At 37.3% G+C, this 14,892-nt stretch overlaps 1 protein-coding gene across 1 annotated transcript; it reads left to right on the forward strand.

The window, feature by feature from the left end:
* Positions 1 to 652: 652 nt before the first annotated feature.
* LOC145057025 (ABC transporter C family member 10-like) lies at positions 653 to 7,878 on the forward strand. The gene is made up of 11 exons (XM_079004776.1): positions 653 to 2,201; positions 4,005 to 4,325; positions 4,398 to 4,484; positions 4,575 to 5,162; positions 5,255 to 5,419; positions 5,524 to 5,818; positions 5,957 to 6,171; positions 6,442 to 6,747; positions 6,812 to 6,875; positions 7,134 to 7,373; positions 7,510 to 7,878. Exons 1-11 carry the CDS (start codon positions 774 to 776, stop codon positions 7,611 to 7,613), a joined length of 3,813 nt encoding a protein of 1,270 aa, XP_078860902.1. The 5' UTR covers positions 653 to 773; the 3' UTR covers positions 7,614 to 7,878.
* Positions 7,879 to 14,892: the final 7,014 nt, after the last annotated feature.

Raw genomic sequence — 14,892 nt, forward strand, 5'->3', positions numbered from 1 at the left:
ATTAATCTATTATATAGCTAAATCAAGATTGGGCCCCAAACCACATATGGGCCTTAGGCTGTGGCCCAGATTGTCCACCCTTACGGGCCGGGCGTGCCATGTCACCTTATATCTGGGTCGGCCTTGCCTCCAAGATGACGATTCCATGACATGCTGGATGAAGTTGAGGTGGCTTCACCCATTAACTTGTGACATATGCTTTGGTATTTGTACACTGGAAGTGGGTTAGGAAAGATTTGATTATTTGTATTGTAGATTGAAAAAAATAAAAATAAAAAACCCAATGCATAGAAAATCTTTGTTTGTCAAGAGAGGTAGAGATATTTAGAAGTTTCGAAAATCTTAAATTTTCCAACCAAAAAAAAAAGAAAGAAAGATAGTTATCATGTGTTATATGTTCGAAAATACAGTTATGTTGGTGAATATTCTTTTAAATAATGAAATTTAATATTCATTTCTAGAACGAGGTTGGATTCTATGACTCACATATCTCAAATCACATAAAAATCGATTACTCGTGAATATTGCAAAACACATGTCTTTTGTCGATTTCATTCTGCATAATTGCTTTTGGCTTTTGTGGAATTCATTATTGATTTAGCTGCTATGGTGGTCCGATCTCTGTAGCTATAAACACCACCGATTTTGTTATCTGAACTTCAGTCCACACATCAGTTTTACAACAAAACTACCTACTACTCTATTCTCCTTTCCACATACCTTCATCGGAGAATCTCCTTTCTACAGACCTTCATCGGAGAAGAACTTGCATAATGGTAGATGGTTCACTTTATGCGCCTCTGCAAGCTAATCCACCACCAGACGAAGATGTTACGCCGATGGCCAACGCCGGAGTGTTAAGCATATTCACATTCTGGTGGCTAAATCCGTTGATGAGCAAAGGGAAAAGTCAAGTTCTCGACGATAAAGACATCCCAAAGTTACGAAAGGAAGACACAGCAGAAGATTGTTATTCCAGTTTCATGGAGACGCTGGAGAAACGGCGAGCAAAGAGTGTTTCCGGTGGTCATGGTGATTCCGATCCGCCGGTCTTATCGACGTTGTTCGCTTGGCAACGGAAAGAGCTCGTAATCACTGGTATTTTTGCGCTGATAAAAGTGCTCGCGTTGGCTTCAGGTCCTTTGATTCTTCGAGCTTTCATTCAACTTGTTCAAGGGAATGAAAGTTTCGAGAACGAAGGGTATTTTCTGACGTTAGGGTTATTTCTAGCCAAATGTCTAGAATCGATATCGGAGAGACAACTAAAGTTTCGGAGTAGAGTCATCGGACTCCAAGTCAAATCCATGTTATGTGCAGCGATTTATAAGAAGCAACTCCGGCTATCAAACGATGCTAAATTGATTTACTCCTCCGGTCAAATCATGAATTACGCCACCGTTGATGCTACTAGAATCGGCGAGGTTCCATTTTGGTTTCATAACATATGGACAATCGCTCTTCAGATATGTCTAGGGATTTTCATAATCTATTATTCAATCGGAATAGCAACGATCGCAGCTTTATTGGTAATAGTATTAACAGTCGTTGTAAACATTCCGCTGGGGAAATTACAGCATAAGTACATAACGAAACTCATGGGGGCGCAAGACCGGCGGTTGAAGGCCATAACAGAGGCGATTTCAAACATGAAGGTTCTCAAGTTGTACGCTTGGGAGACGCATTTCCGGGAGGCGGCCGAAGAGTTAAGAAAAGAAGAGATGAAATGGTTATCGGCTGTTATGATGCAAAGAGGGTTTTTCATGCTTATGTTTTGGTCGTCTCCGGCGATTGTAGCAGTGGTGACGTTTTGGACTTGTTACTTGTTGGGAATCGAGCTTAATGCGAGTAACGTGTTTACGTTTCTGGCAACGATTCGGATCATTCAGGAGCCGATTCAGGCTATTTCTGATGTTGCAGCTGTGTTTATTGAAGGAAGGGTTGCGTTGACTCGTGTTGTTGAGTTTTTACAGGCGCCGGAGTTGCAGAGAGAGGGGAAGAATCATGGAAACATGGAAGATCGAGCTGTAGTAATCAATTGTGAATCGATTTCATGGAATGATGATTCTTCGAAACCGACACTTGTCGATGTAAAACTTGAAGTTTTGACCGGAAAAAAAGTGGCTATCTGCGGTGAAGTCGGCTCTGGTAAATCGACTCTTATCTCCGCCGTTCTTGGAGAGGTTCCGAATATAAAAGGCACAGTACGATCTCTTCTTACCTTTTCATCTGAGATTAATTCGTGTATTTTTAATTTGAATTAATTATTATTTTATTAAATAGGTTCAAAACATAACGATTACATATTATATTTACGATCAATTAATTAATTAATATCCATTTTATATATAGATCATTACATCTAATATATAACTAGTCAATGAAACGAAACAGAATCTGCATAAACGTGGATTAAAATTGTCAATTTTTTATATAATTTTGATGGTAAGAAAAATAAAAAAACATCAAATCTCATTTATAACAACTTTTTTCATAACATATTCTCCAACCCAGCATTATTTTTTTTTTTTTTTATAAAAAAATAATATAACATCTAATTTGATTTTATATTATTCCTTTATATACCAAATTGATATAGGAAATGGTGTTGACTAAAAATAAAAACCTTTGAGTGGATCCATAAATGATGATCCCAAAAAATAACGGCACAGTCCAAATCTTTGATTCCCACTAAACGGTGGTGGGTGGCTGTTATAATCACATGTAGGAGAAATAGAATATTACTTTAAAAAAGAAATAGACATAGTTTTGAAATGAGGCTAATAATTGATGTGTTTTGTTAAAAAGTTATGATATGTATTTTTTAATTTAAATAATAAACTAAATATTGTAAATGTTTTGTCAAAACACATAATAAAAAATATCAATAGTTAAATTGTAAATTTTGTTTTTAGTTTTACAAAAGAATTACACATGTATTGTAACATTTGTACCTTTAATTTCTTATAATATTGTTAATTATTAAATGTTTATTGATATAAGGATAAATTTTATAACATGTAAATAAATATTTATTTATATGTGGTTAATTGCATTATAAAACGGGAAATTAAGTGAACATACAACTCTAGATGAGTTTATTTATTTATTATTATTTTTTCCTTTTTTATTAAGAAAATAATTATATTTTTAGTTTTGACATAAGTAATTTTTCTCGTGAATGTTCCAATTTGAACTTGATTTTTAAATTTTGGAGTTATTTTTTTACAATTTGCTTTAAAGAAATATTTTTACGTATGTTTGAAATGTCCGGTTCGAAATAAAATGTTTGATTTAAGTCCTAATATCATATATTAACTTTTTGTTGTTAAATTATAGTAAAAATGGTTTTTTTTTTTCTTGAAATTCTAAAATTGTTCATTAAATTTTAGACTTTTTATTGAAATTTTGAAGTTTGTGTTCAAAGTCTAAAACTTCAATAATATACAATCTATTTTTTGTAAAAAAGGTGATTTTTTTTTGGTCCGTACTTTTCTATTTTGGACTTTTACTTTTCTATTTTGAACTTAATGGTTATTAAAGAAAAAAAAATGGTTCTTTTTTTAAATACTCAATGTACTATTTTCTAAAAAGAATTACTAAATTATTTTTATGTCAATTAAAAGCTATTATATTTTCTGATTTTGGGATATAGATTAATATTTTACAACCAGATAATACAAGAAAACCGAATGTATAGTCTGGATGGAGTTACAGAAATTAAAATGCAGAACAATACTTACAAATTCTGAAAATATATAATGCCATATACTTATTTTAATTCCACATAGGATACTGCAACATTAATTTTTATAAAGAACATGTACTGATTTTTACGGATATAAAAAAATAACATCATAATTTTTTTAAACGCAAAACAATTAAAAATTACTTGTTGAAAATTTTTAGTATATCACAATAAAGTTGAAGGTGTTAAATTTTGTCCCCGACAATGGCTTAAGATATGTAGCTGAAGTTTTGCTATGTAATCAAAATTTGATCTTCAGATTGAAGTGAACGGGAAGGTGGCATACGTTTCGCAAACGGCATGGATCCAAACAGGGACAATTCGAGACAATATACTGTTCGGAAATTTGATGGATGAGGAGAAGTATCAATATGTAATAACCAAATGCTCACTGGTGAAGGATATCGAGATGTTCTCATTTGGCGATCAAACAATCATCGGAGAAAGAGGCGTAAATCTCAGTGGTGGACAGAAGCAACGAGTTCAGCTTGCTCGAGCATTATATCAAGATGCCGATATATACCTCTTGGATGATCCATTTAGCGCGGTTGATGCACATACTGCATCAAGTTTGTTCAAAGTAAGCATCATTTTCACTTCTCTCTTCAATCTGCAACGAAAATGTAAATCGTTGAACACGTTTTATTTCTAGGAATTCATAATGGAAGCTTTATCGAGCAAGACGGTGTTACTTGTTACTCACCAAGTCGATTTCCTGCCTGCTTTTGACGATATCCTGGTAAGCTAGCTAACGAGTCCTAAACCCTAATTTGTCGTTTTAGGGTTTTTGTTCTCTTCTATTCTTAATCGGCTTTGAATTTGTTAACAGTTAATGGAGGACGGGAAGATTGTTGAAACAGGAACCTATGATCAATTGCTTGAATCTAGTAAAGAGTTCCAAAACCTTGTGATTGCACTTAGCGAAAATTCTGGTTCAGATAATCACACAGCCGATGGATCTAAACAAAAATCTGAGTCCCCAATTCAAGAAATTGAAAAAATTAAGTCGATAAAAGAGATAGAACAGTCAGTAGGGGAACAACTGATTAAGAAAGAAGAACGAGAATCAGGGGACACAGGTTTAAGACCATACAAACAATATCTTACTCAGAGCAATGGAGTCATCTTCTTCTCTTTGTCAGTTTTATTACATTTGCTCTACATAATCGGACAGTTCTCACAGAATCTGTGGTTGGCTAAGGAAGTGCAGAATGTAAGTATAAGCCAGATGGAGTTGTTGTTGGTATACATGATCCTTGGTATTGTGATGATGGTCTTTTTACTTGGGAGATCTTGTTTTATTTATAAGTTAACTATAAACACATCAATTGCAATGTTTAACAAGTTGATTACATGTCTTTACCGAGCACCAATGTCCTTCTATGACTCAACACCTGTGGGAAGGATCATTAGCAGGGTAACTCTTTTTTACCTAAACTCATACATATATATTATTAATTTATCGTGCTTGAATGATTTGCAAGAAACTTATGTATCTATTCTTGTTAGGTGTCCTCGGATCTTAGCATTGTGGATCTTGAATTGGCAACAAAGCTTACGTTTACCGTAGGCACAACAATGAACACGTACTTTAGCCTTGGAATCTTGGCAGTCCTAACTTGGCCTATCTTGGTCATTATCATTCCAACGGTTTATGTTACCATACTTCTGCAGGTAAAAAAAAACAGTGTTCCTAGAGTTGAGGCAAATTTGTAGAAAGTTAGGACCTAATTGGAATAATTTTTGTCTAATGTTAACTCTCCAATTTGTTTACACAGAAATTCTATTATGCATCTGCAAATGAGTTGATGCGATTAGATGGCACAAGTAAGTCATTAGTCACTAGCCATCTTGCACAATCCATTGCTGGAGTGGTTACCATTAGAGCTTTTGGCGAAGAAGACCGTTTCTTTGTAGAACATTTGAACCTTATTGACAACAATGCAAGTCCATTTTTTCATAGTTTTTCAGCAAACGAGTGGTTGATCCAACGTCTAGAAATGCTATGTGCGCTTGTTGTTTCTAGCTTTGCACTAGCCATAACTTTGCTTCCGTTTCAAGCGTCTGACTCAGGTTAGTGATATCAAAGTATAATCTTAGTGCTAAACTCTAACATATATAGAGGCAGAATGAGATGAGACTGTGTCTAGCAGATGTGGAATAGTAATGAGAACTATGATGCTTCTTTAACAACAAACATTGTAATCACAGGACTCATTGGAATGGCTCTCTCCTATGGGCTCTCATTGAATGTTTTTGTTGTTCTTTCCGTCCAATTCCAATGTCAGCTATCGAATTTGATAGTTTCGGTTGAGAGACTAGAGCAATACATGCATATCCTTAGTGAAGCCCCGGAAATCATAGAAGACAACCGACCCCCAAGCAATTGGCCAAGTTCTGGTAGAGTCGATATCCAAAACCTAAAAGTACGTACAATTTTCAAACTTTTTTTCCATGTTTGTTTGGTTCAATGGAATGGAATGGACATAGGAATGGAATAAGCAAGGTGATGAAAATGGTTATTGCTTTTTGTGATCAAGTTTGTTTGGTCTTTAGGAATGAAATGAATTCTCTTATGATTTAGAAGTAATTAAATAAATAGAAGGAATCGTCTATTCCATTCCATCACACAATCGACAACTCCATCATTTCAAATTCCTAATTTTATGACTTATTTGATTATTTATACAATGTAGATAAGATATCAACCGAATTCCCCATTGGTTCTTCAAGGAATTAGTTGTGTATTTGAAGGAGGAAACAAAATTGGAATTGTTGGAAGGACAGGGAGTGGAAAAACAACTTTAATCAGTGCTTTGTTTCGCCTAGTTGAACCTACAGAGGGAAGAATCATTATAGATGAATTAGATATTACCACAATTGGACTCCATGACCTTCGATCAAATTTTGGTATTATTCCACAAGAACCAACTTTATTCAATGGATCCATTCGATATAATCTTGATCCTCTTGGAGAACATAGTGATCAAGAACTATGGCAGGTAAATTAAAACACTTGATAGTCAAAATTATTGTCAAATTGTAACACTTGTTGTCTTTTTCTAGGTTCTTGAAAAATGTCAACTTCGAGATGCAATTCAAGACAAAAAAGATGGTTTGGACTCGATGGGTAAGATTTAAGAATATTGACTTATTGGTTTAGTGTCTGTTTTGTTTTGTTTGGTATGATGGAATGGAATGAACAAGGTAATGGAATGCTACTGTTTCTTACAATTTGCTTAAAATTACTTAAATAAAAGTAATTTTAAAATAATAAAATATCATTCCATTCCATTCCATTAAGAAATTAAAATAAAAAACATCCTTCCCCCATGGATCGAAAATCAGAATTGACATTCCATTCCGTGTTGGATTATTCTTATTACAGTTGTGCAAGATGGATCAAATTGGAGTTTAGGACAACGACAATTGTTCTGTTTAGGAAGAGCTCTTTTGAAAAGAAGAAAGATACTTGTACTTGATGAAGCCACAGCTTCAATCGATAATGCAACCGATACAATTATTCAGAAAACTATTCGGGAAGAATTTCAAGATTGCACAGTTATAACAGTTGCACACAGAATCCCAACTGTTATTGACTGCTCAATGGTACTTGTTATGAAGGATGGTAAGTTTTTTTTTCCTATGTATGCTTCTTATCTGATGGAATGGGTCCTTCCACTCTAGAAGGAATATGATTCCTTACATTTTGTTAATTTTAATTTGTGCAACTTTTAATATTTTACCTTGTTTGTAAATTACAGGAAAGGTGATGGAGTATGATGAACCCTCGAAATTGATGAGCCAACCAGATTCTTTATTTGCACAGCTTGTTAATGAATATTGGTCGCAACATAAAACCACATGATCAGATTATTAGGTAAGATCAGATCGTTACATTAATAATAATAATGAGATTAGTTTGTGATCATCATTTTGAAATTGAGAGTTATCACCATGTAATTTACATTTCATTTCTGTAAATCTCGTGCTTCTTCATTCTCAACGAATGGGGTTGTCTGATTTTTGCTGAAATTTTTTATTTTGGTTTAGAAACTTGATTTCGATATGATTTTAGGGTTTGAAATCATTGAAATCATAAATAATAAAGGTTGTTTCTGTTTCAATTGTGAGATTATTTTTATAGGATTTAGAGTCTATGAAAGGATCTGGAATTGTAATTTACAATCTGTTGTGTGTTTGGTTGGATATATTTACAATGGAATTGAAATTCATTCTACAATAAAATCTTGTTTCGTTTGTAGATTTATCTTTTGTAAATTTATCAAAAGATTTGGAATGTATATCAAATACATCACAAAATTAATCTTATTTATATCTTTTTGACAAAAAAAATTCTTGTTTATAAACTAATTATAGAATTATAGATATAAATTATAAATAATTGGTAACACAATTAAATTACTTTTTGTTGATAATTGTTGGAAAAAGTAACTTTCTTTACCGAAAAGTATTTTTTAAACTATTAACAATATTATATAAAATTACAAACGGTAAAAACTATATACGCGTTTCTAAGCCAACCAATACAATCAGTTGTTCTAAAACGTGGCGCTTATTCAAAATCCATATAAATGAATTGTAATATAGTATCGAAATCACAAATTTTTGAAGGATTTTAAGATTGGAAAATAATAGAATTTCATAAAGATCATATCGTGTAAATTGTGGGAATAACAATCTAGTTGAATCCTTTCTTCTTAGTTGCTAGAAAAGTTTTTGTTTTGCCCAACAAATCCAATATGTAGTTGTATCGAAAGATTGCACATGAACATTCTACCAACGAGCACTTAAGCACCAAAGGATTACTTAACATGTAGGAAAAATGATTTATAGACTCGATCTAACCCCTCAATTCTCTATAGAACCCAAGTTAACAAACTATTTTTTATTAATGTTATCACATGATGACATGTCCTCATGATACCACACCTATTTATCATTTTCATATTTAGAATTAAAACATTTTATACATCCAAAAAATTTAACTAATTGGTGTTATGTACCACCCCTTGGTCGCCGATTTCAATTTCAATCCCCCCCCCCCCCCCCCCCCCCCACCCCACCACCATCACCACCCAAAATACCCATGATCTTCTTCCAGAATGTATAGTAGGTTAAATCTTTGGGCAAACAACACATCACTTATTCAAACTTCATTGCAAAAAGAGGTAATCAGAGGATAAAACCATTCATTCATTCGTCCCCAAAATTACTAAGGAAAAATTTCATTTTTCAACAACCAAAAACCATTCACATTCATTTATTCGTTCACAAGATAATCAGAGTATAAAAGTATTCTTAAAACATCAATGTAAGTTCGTAAAATAGATAGTGCAGAAAACTCCAAAGGATGCAATGCGATCAAGTCAGGCCATTCCCTTTGGAACCGAAGTACCTGAAACGTTTAAACATAAAATCATAAGAACAAAACTTAGTGAGTTCCCCAAAATACAATATACCATACATAACATAACGATTCTATTTCAACTCTTAGTGAATGTTATGGGCCAAATCATAGTCTTATAATCACCTCCTGCCGTGGGCCAAATCATGGTCTTTCCTTGCAATGCTAAGGGCTAAATCGTGGTCTTACATACAAGTGTCAGGGGTAAGATCTTGGTTGAAAGGGCACACCTTATGATTTGATGAGTTAAACACTACATGCTGGCCACCAGCGCCAGCGTCGGCACCACCACCAACACCAACACCAACACCGAATCTTATCAGCATCAGTGTGAACCAATGACCTTGGTGATCTTATGTATATTAGGCAGTTATACGTATATATATATATATAATAGATATTTGATCAGTCATCTTAGTGATTAGGATCAAACATTTACTTAGATAGATATACATCCCTTAATTAGTGGGATTTCAGTTATTGTAATCGTATATAATCAACATTAGGGTAAAACCCTAATGCATGTCTTGGTGGCCATCTTTATGACCACGTTCTCTTTGTGAGAACACTCTTTCTTAGTGAAAGTATCTTTGTGATTATACGTGTTCTTTAGTTTTTCTGTTTAATCTTTGCTTTGCTTTGTTTGATTCTTTGCTATTCATATTTGAGTGTATCTGATTGATACAAATATTTAATTGGTATCAAAGTGGGTTTTATGATACATTCAAGTTATCAGAGTAGTTTAGAACATCTATTCTAAGATCTGTTCATAAAAGGTTTGAAATTATTTTAAGGCATTTAACATTGTAATTAAGGAAAACAGATAAACCCTAAGGGATACCTATTATTTTCGAAAATAAGGAGTGGAGGCTAGGGTTTCAAGAACCCTAGCCATTTACGAAAATTTAAGCCTTTAGGGTTTAATTTCCATGAACCCTAATTTTGAACAATTCACTTTTATGCATAATCAAATAGAAAACTAAGGCTTTGATACCATTGTTGGGTTTTCTGGGCTAAAAAAGTTACATGTGAACTGAAAAACACTTAACCCTTAAGTTCACATGCAACCTAGTTTGGATTTATGTTTTCTCTATTGATAGTAATAAACAATGAATATCAAGAAACCCTTGAGAGAGGCTATGAAAAACGAAAATCACATAAAGATTAGAATTACATACCTCTTGATTATTTTAGCAAATAATCAATTTGATTCCTCTTGTAGTTCCTTGGAAAGCAAATACAAAAAGCTTGGATGCCTCTAATGGCTTGTAACCAAAACCCTAATAACTAGAAGAATTGAGGAGAGGGGAGGCTTAGAGCAAATTTTTGGCTCTTGAGAGTTAAAAGGAGTAGACAAAAATATGAGACCCTAGGGGTCCTATTTATAGCTAATGAGGAATCCTTGGATAACCCTAATTTGAATATAACAATAATATCTTGAATTAGGTAATTGTCCAATAGGATTAGTCTAGAAACCCTAAAATCCTTATCCAAAATCGGCCATGCTTAGAAGGTTCTAGAAACCCTGTTTTCTCAACTATTAAACAATTATAGCTTAATCCCTACACTTCCAATAAATTCTAATTAAACTGAACTTAATTCCAAGTAATTCTTAATTAATTATTACTATTTCTAATTAATATACTAATCATATAATATATTAATAAATCAGTTGTTATAATTTATTAATCATATAATAAATTAAACAATTAGTCTCTCTCTCAAAAAGTCATTCCATTCGGTTATTGGTTATGAGGGCAACCCAAAAAGGATTTTTCTTCTATTTCAAGAATATACCAATTTAGTTATATATTGACTTAGACACCTTAATCCAACAATATTTTGATCGTAAAAGTTAACGACTTTTCTAAGTGAGAGACTGTTGGAAATAATGTCCAAGGTCATAATTTTGGGTTGACCTCATAACCTAAATAATAATAAGGCAATAGAGATAAATTCATCCAACCTCTCATCCTCTCTCTCCATGGACGAAATTAATTCTAACCCCTCTCCTAGGGTTGTGAATTTTATATAAACCATAACTATGGTTTGTCTTCTTTGCTTTTGGTGTTGTGGGTCTGACTTCATTAGAGGGGTGCTACGATGGATCCTTCATCCATAGCAACGAACTGGAAGTTACGAGATCACAATCAAGCAATAGAGAGGTTAGTAGTTCTTTCTTTTATTGATTTTTAAAGTATGTTGCTATAACTAGTAAAACCTAGATTCTAGAATGCATGTACACTTATGTAAATCTCTTGATTGTTTCCGCTACGTTTAGATAATGTACTTGATGCTTAAGAAACCCAACATTAGTAACGATGGATTGCAGACATTGAGTCCGCACAGCTGACCAACTTCTGCCTCGAGGGGTCGAAAGTGAGATATGCAGTAGGGTGTTTGAGAGACAGAGCTAGAGACTGGTGGGAGTCTGTTGGTGACTCATTGGGAGCCTCGACTGTGGAGGCTATGACCTGGTCAGACTTTGTGACCAGATTCAGGGCGGAGTTTGCGCCAGCTGTAGAGCTTCAGCAGCTGGCCAGAGAGTTTTTGGACATGAGACAGACTACGGAGACTGTGGCGGAGATCACCGCCAAGTTCCGGGAGAGGGAATTGTTGGTGCCCCAGTATGCGGGAGATGAGGATATGAGGAGGACCCGCTATCATTACATGCTGCGAGCCGACATTCGGGAGCATGTTAGTTTTTCAGCTTGCCCTACCCTGGACTTCATGATTGCCAGGGCAAGGGAGAGGGAGATCGATCTGAAGAATGTCCAGAAGAGAAAGGTAGAGGAGGGGCAGACGACTGGGGCTTCGGGGAAGAAGCCCAAGGGATCAGATGGTAGGCCGAAAGGCCAGTCAGGACCAGGCCGCTGCAGGAAATGCGGCAGGCCACATGAGGGGGCGTGTAGACTGGGATCGTCGGGCTGCTATAAGTGCGGCAAGACGGGGCACTTCAGCAGGGATTGTACTGCCCATGCACCGGTTATTCAGACGTCTGAGTTGTTGTGTTTCCACCAATGTTTTAAAACCCGGGTCGACCCAGCCGGTTGAACCGGTTGGACCGTGACCCGGTGTAGAAGGCGGGTCAATTAAGACCGGTTTTTTGTAAAAATACGAACCGGATCGAACTGGCCGGGTTTTCCCTAAACCGCGGCTCGACCGCTTATATCGAACCGGTTAAAACCGGATTGACCCGTTTTAATAGGGTTTGGATAGTTGGATACAAGTATCGAACGCCAAAACAACAAGCCGTTTGCGGTTTCTTTAATGTTTTTCAATGTTTAAACTTTGTGGACATCAAATTATTGGTTTTATATGTTTATGGATTATGAATGAAAGTAAAAATATATAAAAATAGAAAAAAATCATAAACCGGGTTGACCCAGCGGTTCAACCGGTTGACCCATGAACCGGTCATCACACCGGGTCAACTAAAAACCCGGGTTTTAAAACATTGGTTTCCACTGCAACCAGAGGGGCCACAAGAAGGCCAACTTCCCCCAGTTGACAGCAGCAGCGTTAGTGAAAGCGCCAGTCCCAGCGGCCCTGCGGATTATTGATGGCCGGTAGGCCAAGATTGAGGCTCCAATGGTGAGGAGTCGAGCCTTCCAGTTGACTACCGAGGAGGCACGCGCTGCACCCGATGTGGTGACGGGTATGACTTCTTATTTATGCTATTATGATATGCTGTTGTGATTTTGATATGTTATGTATGTGCTCTGTTTAGGATCATTCCATGTGAATAGTATTCCAGTTCAGTTATTGTTTTATTCGGGTGCTACCCGATCATTTGTCTCTCTTGCGCTTAGCAAGAAGTTCCCTGAGTCTTCGGGCATGTTGGATTGCCCTCTAGAGGTCGAGATTGCGGAAGACCGGTCAATGCGAGCATCAGAGGTCTTCCGAGATTGTGTTTTAAGATTGTTCGAGGAGCGTTACCTGGTAGACCCGGTTCCTATTTCGTTGAGAGGGAACAAGGTGATTATAGGTATGGATTGGTTGAGCCCCAATGGGGCAGTGATAGATTGCGCACAACAGTTGGTTCGGATCAGGACCCCAAGTGTGGGAGAGTTGGTAGTTCAGGGCGAGAGGCCACAACAAGGACCAGCGGTATGTTCAGCAGCGAGGGTTAGGCGTTACCTTCAGCAGGGTTGCGCGGGATATGTCGCTTATGTTATGGACACCCGGGAGGCGGGTAAGGCGACAGTAGGCAATGTGACCGTAGTGCGAGAGTTTACGGATGTATTCCCTGAGGATTTGCTAGGGATACCTCCGGAAAGGCAGGTGGAGTTCAGGATCGACCTAGTCCCTGGTGCGGCTCCGATAGCCAAGGCAACGTATCGGTTGGCTCCTCCTGAGATGTAGGAGTTGTCTACACAGCTGTAGGAGCTGTTAGACAAGGGATTCATTAGACCGAGTAGCTCTCCCTGGGGAGCCCCGATTCTGTTTGTGAGAAAGAAGGATGGGTCGCATCGGATGTGTATAGCTTACCGGGAGTTGAACAAGGTAACGATGAAGAACTGTTACCCACTCCCGATGATTGATGACCTCTTTGACCAGCTACAAGGAGCATCTTGGTTCTCTAAGATTGATATGCGTTCAGGATATCATCAGATGAGGGTCAGCGTGGAGGATGTACAGAAGACTGTGTTTCGGACGCGCTATGGCCACTACGAGTTTGTGGTGATGCCCTTCGGGCTCACCAATGCTCCTGCCGCATTCATGGACCTCATGAACCGCGTGTGTAGACCAATGTTAGACCGGTCTGTGATAGTGTTTATTGATGATATCTTGGTTTACTCCAAGACGCAAGAGGAGCACGAGGAGCATCTACGAGAGGTTCTAGAGACTTTGAGGAGGGAGAACTTGTATGCTAAGTTCTCCAAGTGTGAGTTCTGGTTGCGCGAGGTGCAGTTCCTTGGACATCTCGTCAACCAGAACGAGATTTCAGTGGACCCGACCAAAGTGGAGGCCGTGATGAGATGGGAGGTTCCGAAGTCTCCATCTGAGATTCGGAGTTTCCTAGGATTAGTCGGCTACTATCGGAGATTCATCCAGGATTTCTCCAAGTGGAGGCCAAAGCTTGGATTTTATCACCAAGCTTCCCAGGACCGCGCGGGGAGTGGATTCGATCTGGGTCATCGTTGACCGATTGACCAAGAGCGCCCATTTTATCTCGATTCAGGAGAGCATCTTGGCTGAGAAGTTGGCCGACATCTATATCCGGGAGGTGGTGGCGCGGCACGGTGTGCCAGTTTCTATGATTTCAGACAGGGATGTGCGGTTCACTTCCAGGTTTTGGAGGAAGTTTCATGACGAGTTGGGTGCTCGTCTGCATTTTAGCACCGCCTTTCACCCACAGACGGATGGTCAGAGCGAGCGGACCATCCAGACCCTGGAGGATATGCTGCGAGCATGCGTATTAGACTTCGGAGGTAGTTGGGATACATACCTTCCATTGGCAGAGTTCTCCTACAACAATAGTTATCATGCAAGCATTGATCGTCCTCCCTTCGAGATGCTATATGGGAGGAAGTGCAGGACCCCGATATGTTGGGGCGAGGTTGGCCAGAGGGTAATGGGGAGCACTAAGGTAGTGCTCAAGATGATAGAGAAGATTCGGTAGGTCCGGAGCAGGCTTCGGACTGCTCAGAGTCGGCATAAAAGCTATGCCGATAAGCATCGATCAGACCTGGAGTTCCAGGTCGGGGATATGGTT

The sequence above is a fragment of the Lactuca serriola genome, chromosome 6, assembly GCF_051521515.1.
Source record: "Lactuca serriola cultivar US96UC23 chromosome 6, Lser_US96UC23_V15, whole genome shotgun sequence".
NCBI classification, from domain to species: domain Eukaryota; kingdom Viridiplantae; phylum Streptophyta; class Magnoliopsida; order Asterales; family Asteraceae; genus Lactuca; species Lactuca serriola.

Bases quoted from the DNA above. Each gene is read 5' to 3' on its own strand.
- LOC145057025 (XM_079004776.1), top strand. From the start codon at position 774: ATGGTAGATGGTTCACTTTATGCGCCTCTGCAAGCTAATCCACCACCA. The intron at 6,876-7,133 runs GTAAGATTTAAG...TTCTTATTACAG, and splicing joins AGATGGTTTGGACTCGATGG to TTGTGCAAGATGGATCAAAT. The intron at 7,374-7,509 runs GTAAGTTTTTTT...TGTAAATTACAG, and splicing joins GGTACTTGTTATGAAGGATG to GAAAGGTGATGGAGTATGAT.